We start from the raw sequence: 27324 nt of genomic DNA, 5'->3' as shown, positions 1-27324 counted from the left end.
CTGATAGGAGAATGGAGAAATAAATTGTGCATATTCATATCATGACAGAATGCCATATAGCATTAAAAGTGTCTGGACCAGATGGATATGCCCCAAGATGGATAATATTGAGTGACAGAAGCATGTAGGGGAATGGTAGCATTTAGGTAAGTTATATATTTTAAAACACATAAAGCAATACCACATATATTCCTAAGGATAATTAAATATGTACTAAACGTATCACCACATGTACTAGAAGGATATACATCAAATTCACGGCAGTCACTCATCTGTGCAGGGATTAAGGGGAACGAGTCTGAAAATGGGCAATATGAGGAAGACCTGCTCTACTCGGAATGCCCTGCATAGTTATTTTAAAAATCTGAAGCCAAAGTGATAACATATTAATATTTACTAATTCTAGGTTCTTGTGGCATTATTCTTTGTATTTTTAAAATTTAAAAAAGAACTGCAAGAAAACAACATAGATATGAAATTGTGGATGTAGAATCTATATCAGGAACCACAAATTCAAAATCTTACATGAGCCAGGAGGGCAAGTGAAATGAACGACGAGCGAGCTGAAGCAGCTGGAGCAGACACGTGTACAGCAGGTGAGAGGTGGGGCAAGAAATACACCCCCAGTCAAAGGCGGGCAGCTGCCATGTGGCTCTGGCAGATTGTTGGACTATGGGCATTTGGGCCCAGTGCTGCCAGATGTTCCTGACTTTGTAAATGTTGGCTCCATTAAAAAAAGTGCAGACCAAACTAAATCTACGTGTGAGCCAAATCCTGAGACTTAAGATAGGAATTCAACAAAAGGAAATGAAGAAGCACGGGAGGAACTGTGGAGGGCTTCCTGAAAGAGGTGAGACTTGTCTGTAAGGCTAGAATAAAGAAACTTCTAAGCCATTTCAAATGGTTTGTGTATTCAATACTTCATAAGAGGGTGCACCTGGAGAAGTAGTTTATGGGTAGGGGAAGTTTGTAGAAACTGTGTCAAAAATTCAAATGATATTTGTAACATAACCACCAAAAGATTAGGCTCCATGTGTCCTCTTGTTCAGGGTCAGCAAATTACAGCCCGTGGGACAAATCTGGCCAGCTACCTATTTTGGACAGCCTACAAACTAACAATGGTTTTTACGTTTTAAATGGTTGGGGACAAAAAGCAAATGAAGAATCATATTTTACGACACGAAAACTGTTTGAATTTCAAATTTCAGTGTCCATAAGTAAAGGTTTATTGAAACACACTGATATGCCATCATTACATATTGTCTATGGCTGTTTTCATACTAGATGGGAAGAGTCAAGTAGTTGCAACAAAGATCCTATAGCCAGCAAAGTCTAAAATCTTTAGAGGAAAAGTTTGCTGACCTCTGCTCTAGTTGGCCAAAGTTCTTCCCTGAAGGTGACCCATTTCTTGATCATTAGACTACGGAGACTACAAACATCTTTCATGACTCTGGATGGAGGTTATTTCACTTAATTCTCACATCCACATGAGAAAACCCTAGCTCAGAGGGAGAGTAAGTAAGGCATTAAGGTCACATGAACGGTAAGTGTCACTCTGAGCATTACTCTTGGAGAGTAGACCACCAAAATCCATGCTCTCAGCCACCCCTCCACCCCACACAGCAATCCATCCATCAAAATAAGCCTTTTCTGTCTAGGCTGTTGCCAGCCTCCAGTACATTCCAGTATCATTCAAAAGCCCCTATGCAAGCATGCATTCTGCGTTTGTGTTTCTTGGCACAAAAAACAGTTGGCCTCTGAGCTGATGGCAAGTCTGGTGACAACCTGAAGGATGTGAATCCAGCAGCCCGCCTGAGAGGTGATGACTTGGGAGTTCCACTGGATTTGCCAATTACTCGAACGACTTACTTTGGGCAAAGTAAAATCAGGCTCTTCCAGCAAACAACAGAGAATTGAAAAACAGATCAATGGAAGCAGTGCTGGTTCATTTCCAACGACTTTATCGGATGCAGTTACTAGAGGCTAAACAATACATTTAAGCTCAGGGCTGGGTCTCTGTGTTGCACTGTCTGTATTTAAGAGCATGGTCCCTGCTAAGCATGTGGTCACAGCCTCTTAAGTGGAAAGAAGATCTTTGCCTTTTTTTTAAACCTCTGTAGCTCTGGGGTTTGCATAATTTTCTAGGCAAAATGTTATCTCTCCCCCTTCACTTTGGCTATTAGTTCTGCTGGTGGAACAATGGATCAGAGATTTATGCCAATTAGAATTGGATTTATACAGGGAGTCAGCAAGGCAATTGGCCCTAGACAATTTCCTGAAAGCAACTCTAGCCCTTCCCACCTCTCACTCTCCCCTCTGCAGGCCAGGCACGTTCCTATTTCTCCAAGTTTGCTCACACCATTTCCCTGTCCCCTGAATCCCCTCTCTCATTCCTCTCTGCATAGCCATGAAGCCTTTTGCAGCTGCTCTACCTTCAATCACTTCTTTGATATCCAACGGCAACTACAATTTGTTCCATACCTTACCATTTAATTGTTCTCTAGTTCTTTCAGGTTTGTCATTTCTTTTCAAAAAGATTGTGTTTGAATGGATCTGCTGTAACTTGGGGTCTGGCAGCACAGCGGGCACTCATCAATACTTAGTGAATAAGTAACATCTTGCCACTCTTGGCCCACACCACCGTCCTTTACTGAACAAACCTTGGAGAACTCGAGCACCTTTTCTCAAATTTCAGCTTCAAGCCTGAAATTTGAAATTCACATTGCTTGCTCCCAATTTGCCTCTTACTAGATGTGTGAGCTGAGCACTTCATTTCTCTGAGCCTCAGCGTCCTCATCTGCCCAATGTTGATAATCTGATCTACCTGGCAGGGTTGTTGTTAGAGGTCAATGAAATCAGGTTTGAGAAAGTGCTCGGTGAGACAGCAGGCACAAAGGAAGGTGTTGAACAGACACCAGTTAGTTGCTACTCACTCCCGGGTTGGGAAGAAGTATCTGCTTTCTTCCATGGAAGCTATGCCTCTCCTTCTTGGGTTTTTTTTTTTTTTTTTCCCCTGAGGGGCTGCCACATTCTCCATGGCCTCTGTAAAAGATCAGCTAAATCACAGCCCATTGGTTCAAACATTTCATATCAGGAAAGAATTTCATATGTAGCTTCGAGGATGCAGGAAAGCAGTGGTTTTCCATCTGATTCCACAGTTGAGCCAAGCAAAAAAGAGCTCTCCTTAAAGTGCTAATTTGGGGGCAAACCTTTCAAGAAATAATGGACCAAAGAGGCCCACATGCTCTAACAGCCACAGGCATCTCATCAGCTGGAGAGCCACTGCCTGAGATGGCAATAGGCCCTCCAACTTGTCAATCATGCAGCCCTGTCCTCAGCCTTAAGTAATAAGAATGGTCACATTCACTGGGAATTAGGATGGACTAGATGGTTCCTGTCAAGGTTACCAGGGAGATGTTGAAATAATAACATTTGAAAAGATGGTGGAATAAAGAGCAATAAGAGTAAGCAAATCCCATGTCTGCAAGCTGGGGACTGTCTCTTCCCCACAAATTCCCCTGCAGAGCCACAGTGTTAGAAGATTCCATGCTCCCCAAGCTGTGGCCTCTGGGAGAAGTGGCAGCTGGGCACATTCTTGTGGAAGGCAGAGGAAATCAGGAATCATGCCCAGGAGAGTCCTCATTCTCTATCTGCCCTTTTGTGCCTATGCCATTCCACCTCTTGCTTCACCACTCCCCCATACACAGCTGGGCACACAGACACAGACTGCTCGCATTCCAACCCAACCCCAGGCTCCCATAACTTCCAACTACTGCATTCTTATCATAGCACTTCAGCATCTCTGGGGATCTCTAATCAATTTCCTAAAATGCTGCATCCGTGGGCCAGAGAAGTCACTACAATCACAACTGTGGTAAGATTACTGGGGACTATTAGATTCACTTGTTAATCATTCACTTATTCGTTCAATCAATGAATGAATTCCCCATTCAGTACATATATACCATTAAATTCTCAGTGCTAGCACAAAACCCATAAACATATGATACTCAAAGAACAAGATACACAAAGATCCTCCTTCATGGGAATTTAAAAGTCATATGTGTGTGTTTATACACATACGCATGTGTGTCTGTCTGTCTTAAGGGTAGATGAAGGTGGAGGGAGAAGATACTAAACAAACAATGCCATTTTAATTAATATTAATTGTCTAAAGTGTTGTGAAGGAAAAAATATATAGGGTTAGGACAGCATTTGGCATGGAGACCCAACCTGATCTGGTGAGCTAAAGGAAGGTGTGCTAGAAACACTGATACTTAACCTGAGACCTGAAAGATACTTAGATGTTTGGTTGTTCAAGTGGGGAAGATAAGCACATTCCAGGCAGATACACAGACAAAGACCCTGGGATGAGAAGGCAACAATGGATCAGAGAAGGGTGGTCAGAGCATGGGGGCAGAAACGAGGTCCCAAACAGGTGATCAATGTAGATATCTGTAAGCCATTCAATGAGTTTGGACTTTATCCTAAAGGCAGTGGAAAGCCGTCTATGGGTCTTGAGAAGAGAAATGATGTTACCATATTTTCAATTTCAAGAACATCACTCTGGGTGCAGGTCAAATTCCCAAACATAACCTAAGACCCTTCACAGTCTCAACCCCTTAACACTCAGGCATGATCTTTCATGGTTCTTTCCTTTGTTTGTGTTCTTTCCTCTGCCTTGAAATCATTCATTCTTTCAACAAATAATTACTGACTTCCTACCATGTGCCAACCCCCCTTTGAGGCACTGAGGATACAGTACTCAAGAAAACTGTTAAAAATTTGTGCTTTCTTCAAGCTTACATTCTGTCACCTATTAATTGGTTTTCCACTGGTGAACTGCTATTGAAAATTCCAGACCAACTCAGCTGTCACCTTTTGTATGTGTGAAGTCTTCACTTCTCTCTACTCATATCCTAGTTATATCACTAGGGTTCTTTGATGATTAGTGTATCCCCACTCCCCACAACACCCTGGCCTGACAGCTCCTTAAAGGTATTGTATTTACCTCTTGAATACCCGCTAAGAGGGTCTGAAACATATTAGAACCTCATTAAATGTTTTTGAATAAATTAACTGTGTATTAGTCCAGGCTTTCTAGAGAAGCAGAACCAACAGGAGAGAGAGAGAGAGAGATTGACATTTACTATAAGGAATTGGCTCGCACTATTATGGAGGCTGATGTCACTCCCAAGTCTGCAGGATCCCAGGATCTGCAGGGTGAGTCAGCAAGCTGGAGACACAAGAGAGTCGATGGTATACTCAATGGTATAGTTCCAGGCTTGAGACTCAGGAAAAGTGGATGTTTCAGTTGGAGTCAAAGGCAAGAAAAAGCCATGTCCTGGTTCAAAGGCAGCCTGGCAGGAGGAATTCTGTCTTGCTCAGGGAAGGGTCAGCCTTTTTGCTCTACTCAGGCCTTCAACTGATTGGATAAGTCCCACCCACATTACGGAGGGCAATCTGCTTTACTGGGTCTATGATTTAAATGTTAATTTCATCCAAAAACACCCTTACAGAAATATCCAGAATAATGTCTGACCAAATATCTAAGCACCCTATGGCCCATTCAAGTTGACACATAAAATTAACCATCACAAACTGATAAATATTTAAATCCTCCAAATGAAGGTAACAAGATAAGGCAATAAAATCTTAATGTGAATGAGCTAGACCCTCTTTCTCCCTGACCACAGCTGAGCTATAGAGTCACGCTTAACAGTGAGAGAAGGATACAGAATTCAAGTAGCCTACATCATTAATAAGTTTTTGGTTAAATGTCAAGGGTAAGCATTCTTGTCCCCAAACGGACTTTCTGTCCTCATAGTTCCTAGGGAATATATACACTTTTTTGAACTCCTGCTTTAATCCCTGCCATCGCCATTCCACGAGGGAAATGCACTGGTCAGCCCTAATGGGCCACTTGGTTTAAAGTCCTTTTCAAATCTAAGGCAGAGACAGAAATTGCCTCTTGGCAATCCTTCTAGGGCTCATCCTTCTGGCTGTCTGAAGAGCCCTGACAAAACCTGGATCATTTTCATACTAGAGAAACTCTGAATTTAATAAAAAGTTAAAAACAGATAGCCTGAATTGTCTATACTTGGTTGGAGGACTGCTTCCAAACTCATCTTAATTTCATGAAAAGACAAATACATCTCTCTCCCAAACCCCATATAAGATTATGCACTATTCTAGTTCCATTTCTACTTACTATTTAAAGTATTTAAAGTATTTCAATAAGCAAGGTAGAAGAGGACAGAAGCTCTGCTGTGCTCTTGTGGAGCCTTAGTGGGGAAGAAAGGGAAATAAAAGCGCTATCTTGTCTGTTCAGTAAATGGTTTGGCCCTGAGGTCAATCTCCCTCATGTCTATGTGACCAGCTAAACTCCCTCTGAAGCTGAGAAAAAAATTATTACCATTTAATATTATATGAACACAGAATTTAAACTGTGGCCTTAAACTTGCTAGGGAATGTTAGGTCATGTAAAGATTGGTGTACATGTGGTATTGTTCAAAGTAATGCCCAAGAGAAGCATGCAAGAGTTCAAAGAGGCCTCATACAGGAGAATTCAGGATAAATCACATTATGAGATGAGGAGAAAACAAAATAAAAGGAGGACCAGTATGTCTCCTTGGTAGAAAAACAGGGAATGTTTGACTTTAGGACCATATATATCTTCACTGCCTAAGATTCTAAGACCATGTCAGATTTGATTAGATGAGCAGCCGCATCTGGCTTGGTAAATTCAAGCGGATTGCACAACATTCTTGCATGAGTGTACCTTTGCCTTACAGAAATTAGAATGCAATACTTAAACTCTTTGATGGCCATATGACAGGAAGTCCTAGAAGAGAGAAAGCTATTCTTTTCATATCTAGTGATTAAAAAATAGGAAATAATTTGGAAAAGTCACCTCATGGTCAGAGAGCTTCATGATAAAAGATGGCAGTATTCCTAGTATTCTATTTGCTTCCTGTAATTCATAAGAAAACATTGTAATCTCTTGGCAGAGTATTCTGGGTAACATGACAGAGTCATGTGCATATCACATTTATTTATGTACAAGCATGCAAAATCCATGAGGGCAGGGGCTTCTCTCTGATTTGTTCATCTAGAACAGTATCTGACACATAGGGACCACCAAATATTTTTTAGATCTTGCCAGAGCCTAGATCCTTGGGATTTCTCTCCTGTATTTCTGTTGTCTCTCTCACTCTCTCTCTCTGTCTCTCTCTCTCTCTATTTATCTACATATATGTATATGTGTATGGATGTGTATATGTGTCTATACACACATACACTTGGATATATACATTCACTATACATATATATCTATATATTTACTAAATCATTTATATTTTAGAAATAAAATTTATATGATGCAACTGCCTTTGAACATCCATAACTTTACTTATGCTACATATGGTTGCCATGTATCTACCAAATAATGAAGCTTCAGACTCTCAGCATTAATAATACACTATATCTTGAATACTGCCTATGGCTTATATAGCTAAACTTACATACAATATTGTTAACTCTTAATAAAATGATTGAAAGCTTAACCATAGATTATATTCATTATCATAGGAAGTTTAATTAGAAATTTAGATGGTGAGACAACTCTGTTTTGGGTGTATTTTAGGAGAATGGGAAGAAATTATTGGACAAAACTCAAATTATAGCCTTACTTCCTGAGCAACAAATTCTACAGGAAATCTTTGCTTATATTTTATAACAGAACTGCCCAGAGAAGCCCTATCATATCACAAGTTCCTAATGTAAAACACTCCTTGGGAGGATTGTAGTAGCTCCTCATAGGGTTTGACATCATGTCTTTCAATTTCCAACCACAGAGCTCCAGGATCCAACCCAGCACCTAACACATAGCAGATGCTCAAAAATGAGTGTTAAGTCTTTAAAAGATACAGTTCACCACCCTTGGAATTAGAGAGAAGATTTCACTGACAACATGGAAAATTTAGACAGAATTAAAGAAGATAACTTAAAATCACTCTTTGTTGCCCTTGTCCCAAATAATTTTAAAGATATTCTTGTGGAACCACCCAAATTTTCTATTATGAACCTTTTTTTAATAATGAGGACACTGAGAATCCTATAGACTCTTTCCGTAGACAAATCCTATAGACATAGGACCCCTTTGCAGTGCTTCTGATGAATTTCCTAAAAAGGGGGGAGGATTTGTAGAATTTTAACGTTTTAGAAAGAAGCAGAAGGAAAGATGCAGTTTTACAAATGACATCATGGAGATCCAGCATGCCTAGTACTGGACAGGTATTACGCAGCTACGGGATTGGAGAGAATCCTAACCCGGGTGTTCTGACACCCTAACCCTGGGATGGGACTTTTGTCCATTTGCTTTGTTTGTATTTTCCCCCACTTTGTGCACCATTTTGCATCATGGTTGGGTTCTTTCTGTCACTCTGAAAGCCCAGAGGATTGGCTGATCCACCCTGTGAATGTGAGGATGGAAGTGGAGGGGCCGGACATGGCAGAGTGGTCAAGCCTGGGGCCAGATTATGACATTGGATCAAAACGGCATAGCTGCAGTTATAAAAGAATTTTTTTTTGGTGAGAAAGATTGGCCCTGAGCTAACACCTGTGTCAATTTCCTCTATTTTGTATGTGAGATGAGGCCATAGCACGGCTTGATGAGTGGTGTGTAGGTCCATGCCAGGGATCCAAACCCTCGAACCACAGGCCACCAAAGCGGAGGGCACAAACTTAACCACCACGCCACTGGGCCAGCCCCTATAAAGGATTTTTTAACTGATCACCCCGGGAAATAGGTAAAGCATGGGAACTAGCCATTTGCCCTTGTATTTGCCTCCTCCTCAAAGCTCATCAGTCTCATACTGGGAAAAGACTGATTCAGACTCTAAAAGAAATTAATGAACACAAAGGTTAACAGAACAGCAGTGTCCCCTAGAGCAAGAAGATGACACCCTTCCCCCAGACCAGCCCAGAAACATTCCATAAGCCTTTCTGTGCCAACCCCACCAGACAGCAAATTCCCCTTAATCTCGTCCAGCAGATTTCTTTCATTCTGTCCAGAGAAGAATTAAAGTGTAAGGTGTTCCAGTCACTCCAGAGAGGGGGACGTGGGGGTGGGATTGTCCAGTACAGGATTACCATAACAATCCCTCATATCATATTGCCTATATACACACGAGCACACAAATGCACACAGGTGACCAACTTTTTAGGAATTAAAATTTGACACACTTTTAGAAAACAGTATCAAATTATTATTTTCTTTAACATTCAGAAAGCAATTTAGGGCTTGTTACAGCTTTAAGATCTTTATCCCCACCATCTATTCTCATCGTAAAGGAGTGTAGAAAAATTTTCACAGCAAATTAGTCTGATGTGGAACAACAACTGTGTGTGTGGGGGGGGGCACAGACTCTAGGAGCCTCCCTTAAAATATTTCCTGTTTTCAGTATGTTGGCTGTTTTGCTCCTTTTGTCCCTGTCCCTAGCCCCTTAGTAGACTGTTATTGAAAGAGAAAAAACACATCTAAAGACTTAAGCTTTCTGTTTGCTTGGGTTTTCGATAAATGGAAATTTGTTACAATACTTTAAATTCCGATAGAAACCTTTTCAATTAGAAGCCTACCTGCTTTAATCCTGTCAGTAGTCTTTTGAATTGACAGGTGCAAGCATAAACATTTCCATTTTCAGATGAGGAAACTTTGGCCCAGAGATTGAAATGCTCTGGTGTAAGTTTCCCTGGGAAAACTCTGTGGCCTCGATGGAAGTAGAACTCAGGTCTCTGGGCTCCTTTAGACCACAGCAAAAGATGTACTCACGTCATGATTTGGGTCTCTACTCCCGCCTCCACCAGTGCCCCGTCGACAAAGAGAGGAACCGAAGTGAAACCGTACTTGTCCCAGGAGCGGCCCTCGTCAAAACTCACCCTGGGTTGGAAACAAGTACATGGAAGAGACAGCTGAAAATAAAACCACACTCTTTAGCAACCATTTTTCAGGTTATTAAATTCTCCGTATCTCGCTTTCTGGCAGTCTGGATCATCAATAGACATTAATCTTCAACATCTCCCTGTATTATTATGAGATTTGATCAAAACTGCATTTCCTGGCCCAGGCTGAGACAGCACCAGAGCTGCAGAAATATTTCAACACATTAGAATTGAAAAAACAGCCCAAGCAGGAGGGCATAGTGGATGGAGTGTCACGTTTCAAGTACTCAGAATGGAACCCAAGGTTCAATTTACAGCACAATCAATTCAGCCCTTAGAGTTTCAGACACAGATAAATTGAGTAGTGTGGGGCACACCTTATGGGGGGGGGGGGGTGTGTGTCTTTCAGATCAAACCTTAAAAAAAGCAATTTCCTATTTGTTCAGAATGGATGTTAGGATCATTTTTCCTCCCCGATGCCACTTTAGGGGGCTTGTAGGGACAACTGTTGAGTTTCTGAGATGTTCTGGGCAACACTGTTCCATCTTTCATCCATTGGTAAGAGGAAGGTCTCGCCTTATGTGGACACAGCACCTAAAACTCTTTAAAGGGAATGATGCTAGTGGACTTGAGCAATTCTGAGTGCTTGCTTCCTTCCCTTTCTTGGTATTATCAAGCATCTGTCTGCCCCTTGTTTTAACCAGAGGACACAGCCCAACGACCACGTCCTTTGAAAGGTTTTTCCTAACACCTCTTCTTCCCCAAGGCAGCTTTATTTGCTTCACTCTCTGTGATCCTTCTTGGCCTCATTAATTCTTAATTCCTCTCTGATTCCACAACTCAGGATTCTCTGAGTTCAGCTGTAGAAACTCTATTTTCCTACAACACCCAGGTCCTCTCCTACACAGTGCTGAGTGATGACTTCTTAACTTATCTTGAATCGTCCAATTCAACATTATAATCTTAGAAGTTCAGGTGTCACGAATGTCTTATTCATTGAATGACCCCTTAACACCACCTACATATATTTATTACAATGCTTCTTACCTGACATTACATATATATTTTCAAAAAAATATGTCTGACTTTCGCACTGAACTGTGAGTTTTTTGAGGTCAAAGACCATACCATTCATTTTTGCATTCCTAGTACTTAGCAAAAAAATTGACACATAGTACTACACAACTGTTAAACAAACAAATGAATGAAAAAAAAAGAATGATTAAAGACACTCTTCTAACCCATCCAACCATTTTTTCAAGCATGATTTATACTGGCATCCATGAACTGGATACAGGAGTCTCTTTCCCCATTACTAGTCAACCTACTCAGTCCATCCTCTACATATTTGCTTCTTTGTCTCTCTCAAACTCTCTGCCTTGTACTCTATCTTATCCTCTCTTACCCAGTATATTGATTAAAAAGAAATAGAAAGTCAATCTCTTTACCCAGCTGGGAAAACTAATCTGTCAGACAAAAATTTTTCTATTTATGGTATACCTAGGTCTATATTCACAAACAAAAAGCAGACAGTCAGCCATAAAAGTTTTTATAGGCTCGTAAATTATCAGTGTTCATTTTGACTTTTTAAAACAACTTTATTGAGATATCTTTGACATATAAAAATTGTATGTTTAAAGTGTATAATTTGATGTTTTGATGTATGTATACATTGAGAAATGATCGTCACAATCAAGCTGGTTTCCTGGGGGTGTGGGAGTGAGGGCTGCAGGAGGGAGAAATGAGGAGATGTTGGTCAAAGGGTACAAAGTTTCAGTTACACAAGATGAATGAGTTCTGGAGATCTAATGTACAGCATGATGATGATAGTTAACAATACTGTCTTGACTTTTAAGGACTTGGTCATTTCAGCCTTTTTTTTTTTTTTTTAACAGTCTGAAGGCTAAATAATCATCTAAGCTGACCCAGAGAAAGTTGGGCGGATCTAAACTGCTTTTCTTGGAAATAAGTTTCTCATTTCAAAAGTGAAAACAAAAGCATGATTGGAAATGGAGTGTACCTTTCTTGCCATGTGCCCTATTGGTTTCTAAAATAGTCATAGTTGTTTCAGAGTGCCCATGGCCATTAATCAGTTACCTGTCTGGGAACTCCAGGAGGTAAGGAAATATCTGTTTAGTTTCTTGTTTGTTTGTTTTGGTGACTTTGGATAAATTGGTTACTCTCTTGATAGGAAGAAGCTAAAGTGAGTTGAAGGCCTCTATCCTTGTCTCATTCTCAGAATTTCTTTACTGATGAAGATCAATTATTAGTACTACAGAGCAAATTGCAGTGAGTGCCACCAGCATCCCAGGGAATGAGGAGTCTTCATAGCAGTGCCATTGATAGCAGGGAAGAAGACAGTCATCTTTACTTTATACAGTGAAGATAAGATACCACAGAGTAGACAAGGAGGGACCATCACAGCCTTCTAACTCTGAGAAGGAACCTCCAAGGAAAAGCTAAGCCCAAGACGGAGATAGAAATTGTGGAAAATAAAAGCCCTGCTGCCTGAACTGAGTTCCTATAGAAGGAGAAAAAGCATGGGTCAGACGGAAGAATGGGATCAGCAGAAAAAATGAGAAATGCCAAAATCCGGGTGGGAAACCTAGCATATACAATAACCAAAGTCCTAGGATGACATAAGATAAGCACAAGCAATGGGACAGGTCTCCAGAGCCAGGATGAGGAATGAATCCTCTGATTCTCATTTATGGTCAATGTACCACTTGGAAGTCCAGGACTAGGACATTCAGGTGACTTTCTGAAATCAGTTATTTACAACACTTGAGTATCTCAGGCTGAGGTAATTTTTAAAATCAAACAAAACTCATAAAGAAACTCCAAAAAATACAACACTAGAACATTTAATCTTTTTGGTATCAGAAATTTGGATCTAGATGGCCTGCCAGTTGTGAGAGTTATTCTTTTTGATGACTGGGACTTTTTAAATGTTCTGAGGTAACTATATTGAATGGAATCCCCACAGGATCCACCTTCTCTTTCTCAGCTCAATACCTCATTAATGGCCAAGACAAAGGAATTGGGAATGCCTTATTAGGTCCACAGGTGAAACTGAAATTGGTAGGATTGTCAATACTCAAGGAGACAAGAGTAAAGTTACAACTGACCTCCAAACAGTGGCAAGACAGGACTATAAAATCAAAATAAAACAAAATTCATTTAACAAATATTTATTGATGCTATGCTGTGCCCGGTCTGGTAGCAGCCTCTATTCTAGGAATATAGCAGTGAACAAGAAAGGGAAGGCCCTGGCTTCAGTGGAACTTACATCCTAGTTTGAGGAGACAAACAATACGCAGATAAATGGATACAAAACTATGAGTTACAAGTAAGTGTCATGAAGACAATTAAAACAGAGTAATATGACAGGGAGTGACTGAATAGCTACTTTGTATTGAAAATTTAAGAAAGTCCTCTCGGAGGAAGTGACATTTAAACTGAGATCTGAATGACAATAAGGAGCTAGCTATGCAAAGATGGCAGTGAGAGCCATTCCAGAGGGAAGATCTAAGGGGAAATGAAGTTGCTGTATGGGAAGAACAGAAAGATGGTCAGTGTTGTAGATTAGTGGGAAAGGAAATTACTAGAAGGAAATGGAGTCAAGAAAATGAGGCTGGAGCCAGACCATGAAGGACCTTGTTTCCAACTGAAATGGGAGAGATATGGTTCAATTTAAACTTTAAAAGACAACTTTTATTTCTTTGTAGTGAATAGATTGTTGGGGTCCAAAGGGGATGCAAGGAAATGAACTGGGGGGAGATGTGGCAATTGTAAGAGACCAAGTAAGAGAAGGGCCTTGGACAAAGGTTATAGTAGTGGGGACATAAAGAGAGGGAAGATTTAGGATATTTTTAGAGGTGAAGTCAACAGGATTTGGTGATGGAACATATACAGATTATTTGAGCAAGAGAAAGAAATCATGGACAACCTGGACTCTTGGGGTTAAGCAATTGAGATAGGGAAATGAGAAGAACAGGAGAAGCAAGGCTTTTAGTTTGTTTCCGTTTGATCCACATTAAGGTTCAGATGCTTTTAGAACTTCCACAGTTTGACACCGTCAAGGAGACCTTTGGATGGATGGATCCGGATTTCTGGGGAGTGATCAAAGCTGGGGATATAGACTTGGAAGTCACTTATAAAGGTAGGACCAACTTAAAGCAGAATGCTTACGCAAAAAGAAAGAAAAAAGCCCCACAGCAAGAGAAAGGAAAAGAGTAACTAATGATAAGCTCAAGCTGAACAAACTGGGGTCATTGTCAATCACAAGGTAAATATTTTCTAGCAATGGCACTATTGCGAGAGGTAATCAAGCCACTGAGTCTAGTGTGTGTTCCTAGATAGATAACATGCATAATAAAAGAAATTATCCTTCTACCAGAGCCTAAACACCATGTTCAGTTTTAATCATTGTAGAAAAACTGACAACCAATGTGATTAAAAGTAAAAAACAGGTTGTTCTGGAAACAGGTTATATGAATTGAAGGTAGCTTAAGGAGAAGAATAGAGCTGAATTAATTATCATCCCCTTTAATTATTTTTTAGTAAGAAAGCTTCCAAACAGTTAAACAAACAAAGACAACTCTGTTGAATACTGAAAAGGGGTAATATCTGTGATTTTAAATCAGAGAAAATGTAGTTAGATGCATGAAAATATCAGTTTAAAAATACAGATGGAATAGGGGAGAAAAGATTTCCATTCTTGTAACTCTTCTAAAGATAGTAGTCCAATATTTGTGCACAAGAATGTAAGCTCTCAAGTGCTTTGTCTTGTTCATTGGTCTGTCCCAGCTCTTATACTAATGCTAGATAAATAGTATAGGCCCAATGAATATGTGAGGAATAAATGAACAAATGCATAAAATCTGTTGAGTTGCATATCCGATCACTTTCCAGAGCTTAGAAAGGCTAGACACAGAAATCTCTTGAGGTCCTTTCTAGATGCATGATTTTAAAATCACATGCAATTCTGGAACAGACTTATTCTGCAGTGATCCGCGCAGCAGAACAGTGCCCAATGGACAGAAATTACAAGGAGATTCATTATTGCTCAGCATAAAAACAATCTTTCTAACAACTAAAGCTATTATACAAGATGGGAACTCTCTGTCTTGGGTATTTGCAAGTCATTCAGCTCTGCGGTATTCTGGGGAAGTGTGGTGACCCTCTGGGGTGTCATAGAGGTATCTGCTACACTAGGTGTGAAACCAGACTACATTTCCTCTAAGACTCTTCCTTACTCCATGCATCTATGGCCTTATTATGTTGAGATGAGAGCCACTAAAAGAAACGGAATCTGCCGAGAACAACCAGAGTCCTCCCCAGAAGCCTCTAGCACAGAAATAGAGTTATAATGGTCATTGAGAATCAGTGTTCCTCCCTTTGGTGAAGTGCATTGCTCCATCCTATTTTACCCCAAATGCATGAGGTGGTGGCATTTTAGCCACCTGGAAGTTCTTCATAACAGCACGTGCACTTCTCTTCTCAGAGTCATGTACTGGTTGGAACTATTGTTTTCATGTGAATGTTTCTCTGAACAAAACGCTAGTGCTCACAACCATTTATAGAGGAATAAAGGAACAAAAAAGTCCAGGTGATGTTTCGCTTTCTATTTCCAAGAAGATCCCGTTGAAAGCAGACAATACTGACAGCTTGTCAGGGCTAAGCAAACAGTGGGACCCCAGTCTACCTGCTGATTAGTAGCTCTGTCTATTGTGAGTTTTCATCAGAGCACTGCATTTCACGGGGCTCCACTGTTTATTTCACTCGAACGCTTCTGAGATACAAAAGTAACACTGGATGGAGGGCTAACCTGAAATAGCACTTAGGTTCTAATCTCTATGCATCCATTTGTACACGGTCACAAATAGATGGGTTCATTTGTACACTGTTTTGTCTTCATGCTTATCTAGCTACCTATCATTTCAATTTATAGGAAACACCATGCCTTGTTAGCCTAGCTAAAGTTTCCCCAGCTTTTCAATTATGACTCCTATTTTCTCTGATAGGCAATGCAGCTATTATTTAAATCTGAGAGCCACTATACCCTTGCATGAGAGTGGGTAGGCCAATGTCTTTTTCCTAGGCAAATATACACATATCTGTATACAAAATAATGCGAGTCTGAGATCTACAACAGAAAATAACAATGGACTGATTACTTAACCTTTCTTGCACTTAAAATGAGCTATTTGTTTACCTTGAAAGTTGTGACTTAGAAGCTATTGATGATGAAGAAACTGCATTTGAGTTTCACAAGCTTGCAATTCATAAGCAGGACACAAAATAAGTCAAGAATTTTGTAAGGAAACATTGATGATAATGACATGGTCAAGCCCTTACAAAACACTCACTTAGCCTTTGAAAGAGAAGCGCAAAGCAGAATTTCTGAATGAGTTATTTGTTGTTTTCTAACACACACACACAATAGCTGGTATTTAACTATTGCAGGGATTATTTCAGAGAATGGTATTCATAAATAGGCGAGTAAGCAGAAATCATGGTGGTGTCCAAGTTCAGGGAAACATTTGTAGCATTTATGACTAAGGAGAGTGTCAATATCCTTTAAATAGAGAAAATGCTATTTCTAAAGTTTAGTTTGAAAAATCATGTTTAATTTGTAAGTTGGAGTAGGTGAAAAAATGGAGGATAGTATTATCATTATTATTATAATAGAAAATTCAATGGGAATGCAGCTGTTTTTTCTGAGATCTATAAATATTTTACCAACAAAAGAGATATTTCATGGAATAAGCGAAAACTCAAACTTTGTGTTGATGACTTTGACAGGCATGATTTGATACCACTTACGTATCCCTGAGTGAATATTAAATAATTTTCCCAACTTGGACGGTTTTCCTCCAGAGATTCCCACACAAGTTCTCCTTTTGGAAGTGATCAGGTCTCTGGAGAGAAATCATTGCAGAACAGACTGAAGGGTGAGACATAAGGATGCTGAGATTTGCCAAAGCCCAAACTCGCTCTAGTCCCCCTGCTCCATACACTCCTTCCACACCAAATATAGTTTCCTCTTCTATCACCAACAGGAAATAACAGCAACAACAACAACAACAAACTCCTCTTTTCCTTATAGCAAGAAAACTTCTGTGCAAAAGGCTTTAAAATTAACCGTTAAGTACTAGATTCCTATCGTAATGAAGGAGAAAGCAGGAGGTGACAGTCAAGTGAAGATGGGGTCGCCACCACCTTCTCTCAGGACTTGAGGGGAAGAAATCTTTCTGCAGGGCATTGATCAATTCTCTTATTGAGATTTAGATGGAGGTTCTTACAACATCATGATAGGGGCTAAGAAATGTTGCCTTTCTTGGTTAAGAAACAAATAAACAAACTTGTTTTAAGAGTCAAGCTGTCCTCTCTGAGAGTACAAGTCCCATTCAGCCCTCAATAGAGACAGCTCTTCCCTCCACACAGAGAGAGAGGTCTTGGCAGTAGAAGGAATTACCTACAGGCTCAACCTGAACCCCTTAAACTGGCCTTTAAGTTCTTCTGCGTCAGACCCACCCTTACCTACACACATTCGTGATTCCAACCAAATATAGTCTTCTGAACAGACCCTACATTTTCTGAATGCCTGGCTTTTGTCAGAGTTCTCTCTTCTCTTGGTTTGCTTCCCATCACTCCTCCTACCCCTGACATCCTTTTTTCCAGGATCAACCCTCATGCCACCTGCTGCAGGAAGAACCCCCTTACACACCAGGCAGGACTCCATCCTGCTTCAGGACGTGTATCCAGCAATATACACAGCCAGCATCCTTGAGCAGGCATTGCTTTGATTTCTGGTTATATGTGGATTGTTCAAACTCCTTATCTTGACTATGATCTCCCAGAGGGCAGGGGCCATGTGATAAGCCTCTGTGTACTCACTATAGTATCTGGAAAATTAGTAGTAAAAACAGAAGCGCATCCATGACAGAGACCCAACTTGGTGTTGCCGGGTACTAGCTGTGCAGCCTTGAGCAAGGTATTTAACATGTCTGCACTTCCATGCCATTAAAAATATGTGATAAAAAGAGTATCCACATACATAGGGTTGTTCCAAGAGTTAACTTAGATAATTCATGTAAAGGGCGTAGAACAGCGCCTGGAATGTAATAATCCCTCAGTAAATGCTGACTATCATTAATATCGAGAAATTCCAGTCTTCTGATACCACCCAAAAAGTATATAATCAGTAGTAAAAGGATGATAAAGCCAGCCTTATGGGACTGGTGGTTAAGATTCGGCACTCTTACCACTCATAGCCTGGGTTTGTTTCCCGGTCAGGGAACCACACCACCTGTCTGTCACTTATCACACTGTGGTGGCTGCATAATACTGTGATGTTGAAACCTATGCCACCCATATTTCAAATACCAGCAGGGTCACCCACGGTGAACAGGTTTTAATGGAGTTTCCAGACTAGAGAGACTAGGAAGAAGGACCTGACAACCCACGTGCAAAAAGAATGGCCAGGAAAACCCTATGAATAGCAGCAGAGCATTGTCTGACATAGTGCCTCAAGGTGAGACGATGACGCAAACAGATCGCGCAGGGTTCCGCTCTGCTATACACAGGGTCACTAGGAGTTGAAATTGACTCGAAGGCAATAACAACAGCAAAAAAAAGTATGATAAACAGTTACTTTGGGAACTTTTACAAGCTTATTCTTGAGTTAGGAGAGCACTTTTTTTTTTACAAATGGCTTCACAAATCTTTTTAAAATTTATTCTCATAATCTTTCTCTAAGAAGATATAGTGGTAGGTAAAACCATTTTACTTTATGTGAAGTTGAGCTTTAAGAAACTGATAATATTTTACCATTTTTGACCTACAAAAAAAGCAATTCCATATGGTTTAACTTAATAAATGGCCAAACTGAGAGAAACCTTCTTAAGTCCTCGCCAAGGTGGCTGAGGCTTGAATTTGGCACCTGGGGATCCTATACCTTTTCCTGACTACAATCTGATGCTTCTCAGTAAAACTCTTACTCTAAGTGTTACTCTCCCAAAATCAAGGGACTGAGAGTTAAGCCAGGGTCCATCTTCCAGCCCAGGGCTAATCCCAACAACTGTACTCTAGACAGCATACCCTCTACTGCCAAATATTTACTCTTTCAAATATTCACCTTGCTAAATCTGAAGCCTGAAAGTCTTTCCCTTCAGGATATAAACACATATGATACTTATCCATCCCCTGCCCAAAACAAAAACAAACAACAGCAGTAGCAGCAGCATCAAAATGTATTTTCACTCAGCTCTTTGTCTTCACTGGTGGGTTTTGCATATACACACTCAACTTCATTCCATAATCTACTTTCTCAAGAAGAGTTATCTACACTGCCTCTACTCCATTGCTTATCACTCATTCATTCATAAATCTATTGCAATCTGCTATTCAGTACTACCTCTCTTTTGAATCTACTCTGACAAAGATCACCAATGACCTCCTATATTGCTTAATCCTAGATTATTTTTCACTCCATAATTGACTTGATCTGATTATAGAATTTGGTGCTATTGATTACCCCTTCCTTCAGCATCCATGAAAACATTTCTCCTATGTTTTTATCTTTTTGGCTATTTCTCCCTAGTCTGTTCCATAATTTCTTCTTCTGCTCTGCATGCTGGTGTTCTACAGTGTTCCATAGGAGTCCCTGGTTTCTTCTTGTTGTAACCACTCTCCTGAGGCATTGAGCCCACTGCCATGGCTTTAACTACCACCTAATGGCTAAATGACTCTAAATCTAGAGTGTCTGCCTAGATCTCTCTCCTGACCTTCAGAAGAATACGTCTGACAACTAATGGTTATCTCTTCTTGAATATTCATAGACATCTCAAAGTCTACTTATCTAGGACTGAACTTAGTATCTGCTACATGCACCTAAACTTCCTCTTGCAGCAATTTCCCATATTTTGGATTCTTAATCTTGGCTACCTGAACTTGCAGGTCCTTCCTGCTCTTTTCTGCCTTATCCTACCACCCAATATATTCATCATACTTAGCCATCTAAATCATCTGGCCTACTACTGCTACCTAGGAGTTAGATGATGTAATCTACAATAAATGGATGAATGGATGAATAAACAGATGAAGAAATGGGTAAATGGGTACAAAACCATGCAGAATAACTTGTCCCAATCCTTTTCACTAAACAGTTGCTCATTAATAGGGTAGGGAGCTGTCCTTACCACAAATGCCTGACTGGCAGAGGTGTGTGTTTCATGGCCACGAGGGCGCCACCCCAGTCTAGGAACCAGACATTGTACTCTTCATCAAAGATCTGGAACAACAACAACAACAACAACAATCATAGCACCAACTTACATTTGTATAGTGCTTGACAGTTTACAAAGTCTTTCACATACGTTGTTTCATCTAGACTCTGAGACTTCCAACACCGCTATCAGCTGGTTTGGCATGTACTATCATCCCCATTTAACAGATGAGAAAATGGGCTTGAAGAGAACACATAACTCACCCTAGACCACTCAAATGGCATTTCTAGGGCTCTTTCCACTAGTACTGTGAACCAGTGTGTTGTAAGAAAGTGAGGCAACAAGTTGCATGCTCAACTAGATAACCCAAAGGAAAATAGCGCTTTAAAAAAGCTTCTCCATCTTTTCATCTGAACGAGTCTGTGCGCAGCTCTCTCTTCTTCCTCAGATGAGGATGTTTGCTAATTTATAAATGGTCTGTGCCTTATACCATTATTTATAAATTATCTGGAAACTTAAAAGACCATTTCTCTAGATGTTATAGTATACATGGTGACTGAGTTCTTAGACTTAGCCACCACCTCCTAGGTTCCCCTACAAGTTGGATGGAGATCTAAGTTTGGTGCTTGGGGATCCTCACTCTAAATGTTCATTGTAACACAGTGCCTCTAGGGACCTACAGTCATTCATTCTTTGATTCATCCATTTATCCATTACCTACTCATCCATCCACTCACTCATTCCCTCATTCAGTGATCTATGCATACAGAATATGTAGGGAGCGTTCAGAAGACAATATTTGGTTGGAATCAAGAATATGAGTAAGTAAGGGTGGGCCAGACTCAAAAGAACATAAAGGTCAGTTTAAGGGGTTCAGATTGAGTCTATAGGTAATTCCTGCTACTGCTAAGACCTATCTCTCTCTGTGGAGGGAAGAGCTGTCTCTATTGAGGACTGAGTAGGACTTTTACAATCAGAAAGGACAGCTTGACTCTTAAAACAAGTTTGTTTGTTTGTTTATTTGTTACTGTCTGTTCCTCATCCACCTGATTATGGCCTTGTGAGTAGGAACCTTAACTTATTCTTTGTTGTATGCTTTGTAGAACTTAAAATGGTTGCATCTAGTAGGTCCTTATTAAGTTTCTTTTGATAGTGATAGTGGTGACAGTGGTGGTGATGGGGGTGGTGATGATGATGTTGGTGATGGTGATGGTAATCTTCACTAAGAGACCCAAACAAGAACTTATCCAACCAGATTTCAGAGGGTGACTTCACCTTAATCATCAAGATATTCAGTGCTCTTCGCTTTTCTTCCCCAGGTAGAAATCTCCCCATCTTTAAGACTTAGCAAAATCTCAGCTCTTCTTGTGAAGTCTTTCCCAATTTCCCCAAATAGAACAACTCCTCCCTCTTCTCTGCATGCTAATAATAATGCCACTAAAATAACACAATCACCTGATACTATAGTTAGTTATTTATGAGCCCATTTCCTCTACTTAATTTTCAGCTCCTTGAGGAAAGGGACTCCAAAGTATTCGGCTGCCTCCTCAGGTTTGTACATGACCCCTAGCTGACACTGTATAAATCTGTGTTGTCCAATATAGTAGCCACATGAGATTATTTAAATTTAAATTGATTAAAATAAATATAATAAATAATTCAGTTCCTCTGTCACACTAGCCACATTTCAAGTGCTGAATAACCACATGGGACAGCACAGACACAGAACATTTCCATCACTGCTGAAAGTTCTATTAGACAGTGTTGCTACAAATGTTTGTAAAATTGAATTAGTTTTTCATGTAGTCATGTATCTATGAAGCTGTTTTCTACTTACTTAAGGCTGGACCTACAGAATACTTAAACAACTACAGACTCCCATGGCTTTGCCAGTTTTAGTATACTACCCCCTTCATCTTGTAGATAAAGAAACAGACCCACAAAGGTGAAGAGACCTGCTTGCCAAGATCCCAAGGCATATTAATGATAGAAACCATTTTATTAGTTGTATCCCCAGTAACCAGCACAGCCCAGCATCCAGTGGCTGTTCCATACATATTGCTGAATGAAAGAATGAACAAATTGGGGAAATTCCAGTTCTTCCTATTCCTTGTCCAGCACTCTTCTCACTTTACCCCACTGCCCATCTAATCCGCCAGCCAAAGTGACCAAACTGAATAACTGCTTCAATTTTTTTGCAATCACAAAGTCAGAATGAGCCTGAGAATCTACAGGAAGAAGAGACGTTGGCAGAACTTGCCGTAAATGCCTCTCCCCTGTGCCCAAATCTCCCAGTTACCTGTCTCCATGTGTTGCCCCCGTCGGAAGAGATGAACACACCGATATCAGTATATGAGAGTTCCGGGCCAACGTTGCCTGAAACATAAGCAGAGCATTTGAAATTGTCAGGCAGTTTACAGATTATGTATGCTTGGGTTTAGGGGCGAGGGTAGGAGTGAGTAAAGGTTTTCCAAGTGATGTTTAGAGTTGATTTGGGTAGTCTCTTTCTTGGTGTCATATCAAAAACGCAGCAGGTAGAAAAATTCAATATGGGGAAACAAGTAAATAATATGAAAGGAATGTGTCTTTAAATGTAAGACTCAAAGACCAAATATTGATTAGCCTGGATCTCTTGATCTATGCATTCTGTATACCGATAATCTCTTAAAATTGACCTTGACAAGTGTTCCCTGAAGGTGGCAAAGAATGGAAGAGCAGACATGCATGGAGAAGGGGCCTAGGGACACCTTCCTCTTCATGTATAATTTTAGACTAAGAAAAACTGGTGTGTGTGAGTGCGTGCGTGTGCATACATGTGTGTGTTGTTTCTGATTTAAATTTGTCAACATATCTCTTGAGTGACAGGCAGTTGAGTGACCCAACAGTATAGATTATGAAACCTAAATTATAGAGTATCCAGAAAGATGACTACAATCAGCAGACCATGGCAATTACGCATGGCAGGGAAAGAAGTCCTCTGGTTGACGCCTAGACTGACCACACTTACTGCCTCCATCTCGTCACACCCTCTTTTTTTCTCCCTCCTTCTTTTTCTTCCCCTTGCACTTCATCACCTTCTGGCTATGTTTATCAAAAAAGAACGTGGTCAAGATCTTCTAGTTGATCCATATTGCCCAAGTTTCTCCAGTGCGTATCCCACTCCCCTCAGAGCCCAGAACAGTGCTCCAAACTTAGTAGTTAGTTGCTCAATAAATAATTGCAGAATGAATGAATGAGTAAACAAATGATTGAATCACGTTCCAATGTTTATGTGCATTTGGGGAGGTATTGAGAACTCAGAACGTACCCTAAACATGTAAGAATTTATCATTTTGGCTGATATTTTTTCTTTAAAAATAGCAGGAAGGGAATGTTAGCTCCCACACATCTGTAGCCTAAATAAGAGCACAATAAAAATGCAATAATGAAAATGTTAATTGAGCTCCTGACATTTAATGCTTCAAAATGAGAAATTAAAGCCAGGCTACAGCTTGTCAAGCTCCCATCAGCATCAGGGAGCACACAGCTAGCCAACTTGTTTTGACACTCAGGCTTCCAAAAATAACCCCAGGGCTCAGGGCTCAGGCAGTGGGTACAAGTGCAGTGGGGAGAGGCAAAGTGAGCAGGTCTGAGGAGATCTGCCTGGAATATGGAATTCAACTCTCCAGATACAGGTTTTGGAAGACACAGATGAAGAAAGAAAAGAAGGATGGGGCAGAAAATGTTAACTTGAGTCATTTGGTGATGGCTGCCTGAAGCATTATGCTAGGAAGGATTCTGAAGCCATATTTATATGGTTTCAATAGGATAGAGTGTGATGATGAATTAGTAATGTCTACCAAGGTGGTAGAGAGAGATGGAGGCAGAAGTATAGTCGACCGAGAGCTAGAATCTGCCATCGCTGTCATGGCTTCTTAGGATCTGTCTGATCAATTCTTACCCTCTCTAGGAGCTGGTTCTGCCAATATCCTCAGCCTCTCTTTCATAGGTCAACCAGACTGATTCTGGAGACTCTGTGGTGGTGAGAATCCAAAGCTCACAGTAAAGTCTGTTTTTGGAAATACCTTTTGTCAGTTGAAAGGAGCCCTGAAGGAAATGCTACTGATCACAGGGACCAGAAAGTCGGGTCCCAGATGAAGGGACAGAAAAGATGTATCCAGGATGATTTCATCTTTGAACATATTCAGTCTCTAAGTGGTCCTGAGGGAAATCTCTGATAGGAAGAGTTTGGGGTGTGGTGTCAGAGAAGGAAGATTTGAATAACGCACCTCACTGGCTGAAGTGGAACTGGAAAGGCTTACCACAGTGGCTGCTGGCCAGGTTGGAAGAAAACGTAGCAGTTCCCCACTTAAGTGGTGAGATAGGAGAGAGGAAGGAGAAGAGAGATGGAGAACAAGGAGCTTCTCTCACCAACAGCTTAGCTGGTAAATCAGGGATGTTTTGCTGCCCTTTTTGACAGCTTTAAACAACTTTCTTTTACCCCCATTTCCTCCCAGGGCTACTCTTCTCTGATGCTTAGTTAAACACTTTTGCAAAAAAAAAGATAATTTTGGAGTCCTCTGGAGTTAGAGATGCTTCTCTCACCACCACTGATGCCCACTCAGAGTGACTAAGGGCTCAGCAAGGGAAAGCAGACAGTGCACAGTCCACTGCAGGGAGGGAAAGTGCCTCCATGGAGGGGACAACACAAGGATATGAACATTCAGAGTTACAGGAAGCATGGCGGGGAGACTGGGGTAGCTGTGGAGCTGGCATGTGAAGGCGCTCGGGGCTAGGTCTGGCTGAATCGTTACTGGATGACGAGATTTGGAGCCAGAGGGAGTACAGGTATGACACATCTTCCATCTTGCCCTCTGTGTCTTCATCTATAAGTTGAAGTGAAGAGCAATCGCCCTTTTTACATCATAGCTTCGTTCTGCAATCAAGGCAAGGAAAGTGCTTTGCATGCTGGAAGGCACTGTGAAGATGTGAGGTCTTGACTACTACCTTGAAACCACAGTGGTAACGATACTCAGAACCCTAGTGTTTCGGTTTGATAACTTTTCTAGACTGGAATTCCATCTGTCTTCTGAGATGTCCTCAATAGGAGTTAGAGCTGAATCCCAGGATATAAATTCATCCACACAGCTTCCCTGAGACATCTCAATGTGAGATGCGAAGAGGCAGTGAGCAGTGGGAGTGGAGGGGAGAGACCCCAGGGTCAATGACACCTGAAGGCAGGGGAAATGCATGGATGTGGGAAAGAGCCCTGGAGAGAGGCTCCATGCAGACCACTGAAGGCATCCTTGGCTAACTTCATAATTATTTTCCTGATAGCAAAGCACCTCCCAGGTAGAGCTGGCAGCAGGGAAAGGGGAAGCTGGGAACGAGGAGGCATGTGTAAGCGACCTAGCTCTGGCTTTTCGTCAGGAACTCTTCAACTCTGTTATATCCCTCCTGATGTCACAGGGTCCATTGAAAAGTTACAGGAGTTACAAAGGGGAGAGAAAAAGGAATTAGTCAATTCTGATATATATGGACCAAAAAAATTCAGAAACACATCTCTAATGTCTGCCTGTTTGTTCATGTACAAAGGCTTAACGTTAGACTAATTTAGAGGCATGTGCTTGTCACAGCTAACAAAAACTACCACTAATCCCACCTTCCTATGCTCTGAGCACTTTGCTGGGTCTTGAAGACACACTCTTCTATCTCTAATTCTTGCAACACTCTCACGAGGTAGAAAAAACCCTGTTTTACAGATGAAGAAAATAAAGCTCAGAGGTTAAAGTACTAAGCCAAATTCATAAGGCTAGTAAGTGTCAGAGCTCAGCTTGGAAAGCAGGACAACAGGGTTCCTGAGTGTATTCATTCATTCACTGTATGCATAGTGTATGCACATTATTTATGGATTCTATTGAAGGAGATGAGCAAATCATAATCTTATCATGCAAGAAGAGCAGTTTTAAATTTCTATAATATTAATGATGATAATAGGTAATATGTGTTGAGCATTCAATATATCCTAGGCATTGTTCTGAGCACTTTAAATCCATTGCTTCATTTAGTCTTTCAATTCTATTATGTCAGTACTGTTAATCCCACTTTGCCAGTGAAAACACTGAAGGTCAGAGTGGTTATGCCACGTAGAACAATGTCTGGCTACCTAGTTAGTATTTAAATAATATTAACTTTTATTATTGATTACTGTTTCTCAGTGTTGCATCTACTCCCGTCCAGGGCCTCCTGTAGATCTTGAGGAGAGGCAGAGAGTGTAGCAGTCCCAGAGTTGGGAGGTCCAACCCACATGGATTACAGTGTGGGAATCGCTCCCCAAGCCAGGAGAACAGCAACAGAGCCTGCCCTCATCTCTCACTGCCCTGGGATCCCTGAAGCCAGTGGCGTTAAATATAGTGGATCCAATCCCTGTGGGGTTGAGAGGAGTTGACCGAAATGCCAAAAGGCTACTACGCTAGCTGTCAATCTGATTAGAGTTGGTCACTGGTAGCATTTGCAAGTTCAAGCAGTTGGAGGCTTGGAGAAAGAATTCATGTCTAGGAGAGCAGTAACTTCAGCAGCCAGAGCTTTGCGTTGATGAGAGAAAACAGAATGTACCATTTCAGAAAGTCACTGTGAATTTATCTGCTTTCATTAGAAAAATGCTGCCTAACACTAGAGCTCTAATTTCTAAGATTAGAAGCCTGCCTTGTTTTATGCCATCAACGTATCCCTGAAAAGGTGTATGTAAATCAAATGCATGCTAATCAGAGCACATCCCCCCAGAGACCTTCATTTTCATTTCAGAGTTGCTTTATCTTCACTTCTGATTGATGTTCAGTGGACAGTGGTTCCAACAATGCAACCTTAAGTTTTCCTGCCCTTTCCCCCAGGCTCTCAGCCAAGTGGTTAATCATGTGTAAACAAACCTTTACATGCACCAGAGACCTCCTGATTAAAAACAGCTCCGGGGTGAAACCCTTTGCAAGCAATCCTCTGTGTAAAGAGAAAACTACCCCAACTTATATTTGATGAGCTGGGAAGTTCATATATCATGTTTTCTTAAAGTGAGACTTCCCTATTACAAACAATCTTTCTGATCAGTCAGTTTATTTTGAGAGGAACTATGATTTCTTGCTAAGAACAGGGAACTACTCTGTGACTGTGCAGGATG

At 40.8% G+C, this 27324-nt stretch overlaps 1 protein-coding gene across 1 annotated transcript in view; it reads right to left on the bottom strand.

The window, feature by feature from the left end:
• The window catches only part of SORCS3 (sortilin related VPS10 domain containing receptor 3), a 579597-nt gene that overhangs the window by 62308 nt on the left and 489965 nt on the right, over positions 1-27324 (bottom strand). Inside the window, exons 12-14 of the mRNA XM_004428052.3 lie at positions 22474-22550; positions 20148-20239; positions 9833-9940 (exon numbers count right to left, since the gene is read on the bottom strand). Of these exons, the coding sequence (XP_004428109.1) occupies positions 9833-9940; positions 20148-20239; positions 22474-22550 (277 nt within the window). The remainder of the gene's footprint in view (positions 1-9832; positions 9941-20147; positions 20240-22473; positions 22551-27324) is intronic.

The sequence above is a fragment of the Ceratotherium simum genome, chromosome 6 (assembly GCF_057802395.1).
Source record: "Ceratotherium simum simum isolate JZ-2026a chromosome 6, ASM5780239v1, whole genome shotgun sequence".
NCBI lineage: Eukaryota > Metazoa > Chordata > Mammalia > Perissodactyla > Rhinocerotidae > Ceratotherium > Ceratotherium simum.
The sequence above is the reverse complement of the archived record's forward strand: the minus strand, read 5'-3'. Positions and strand labels throughout refer to the sequence as shown.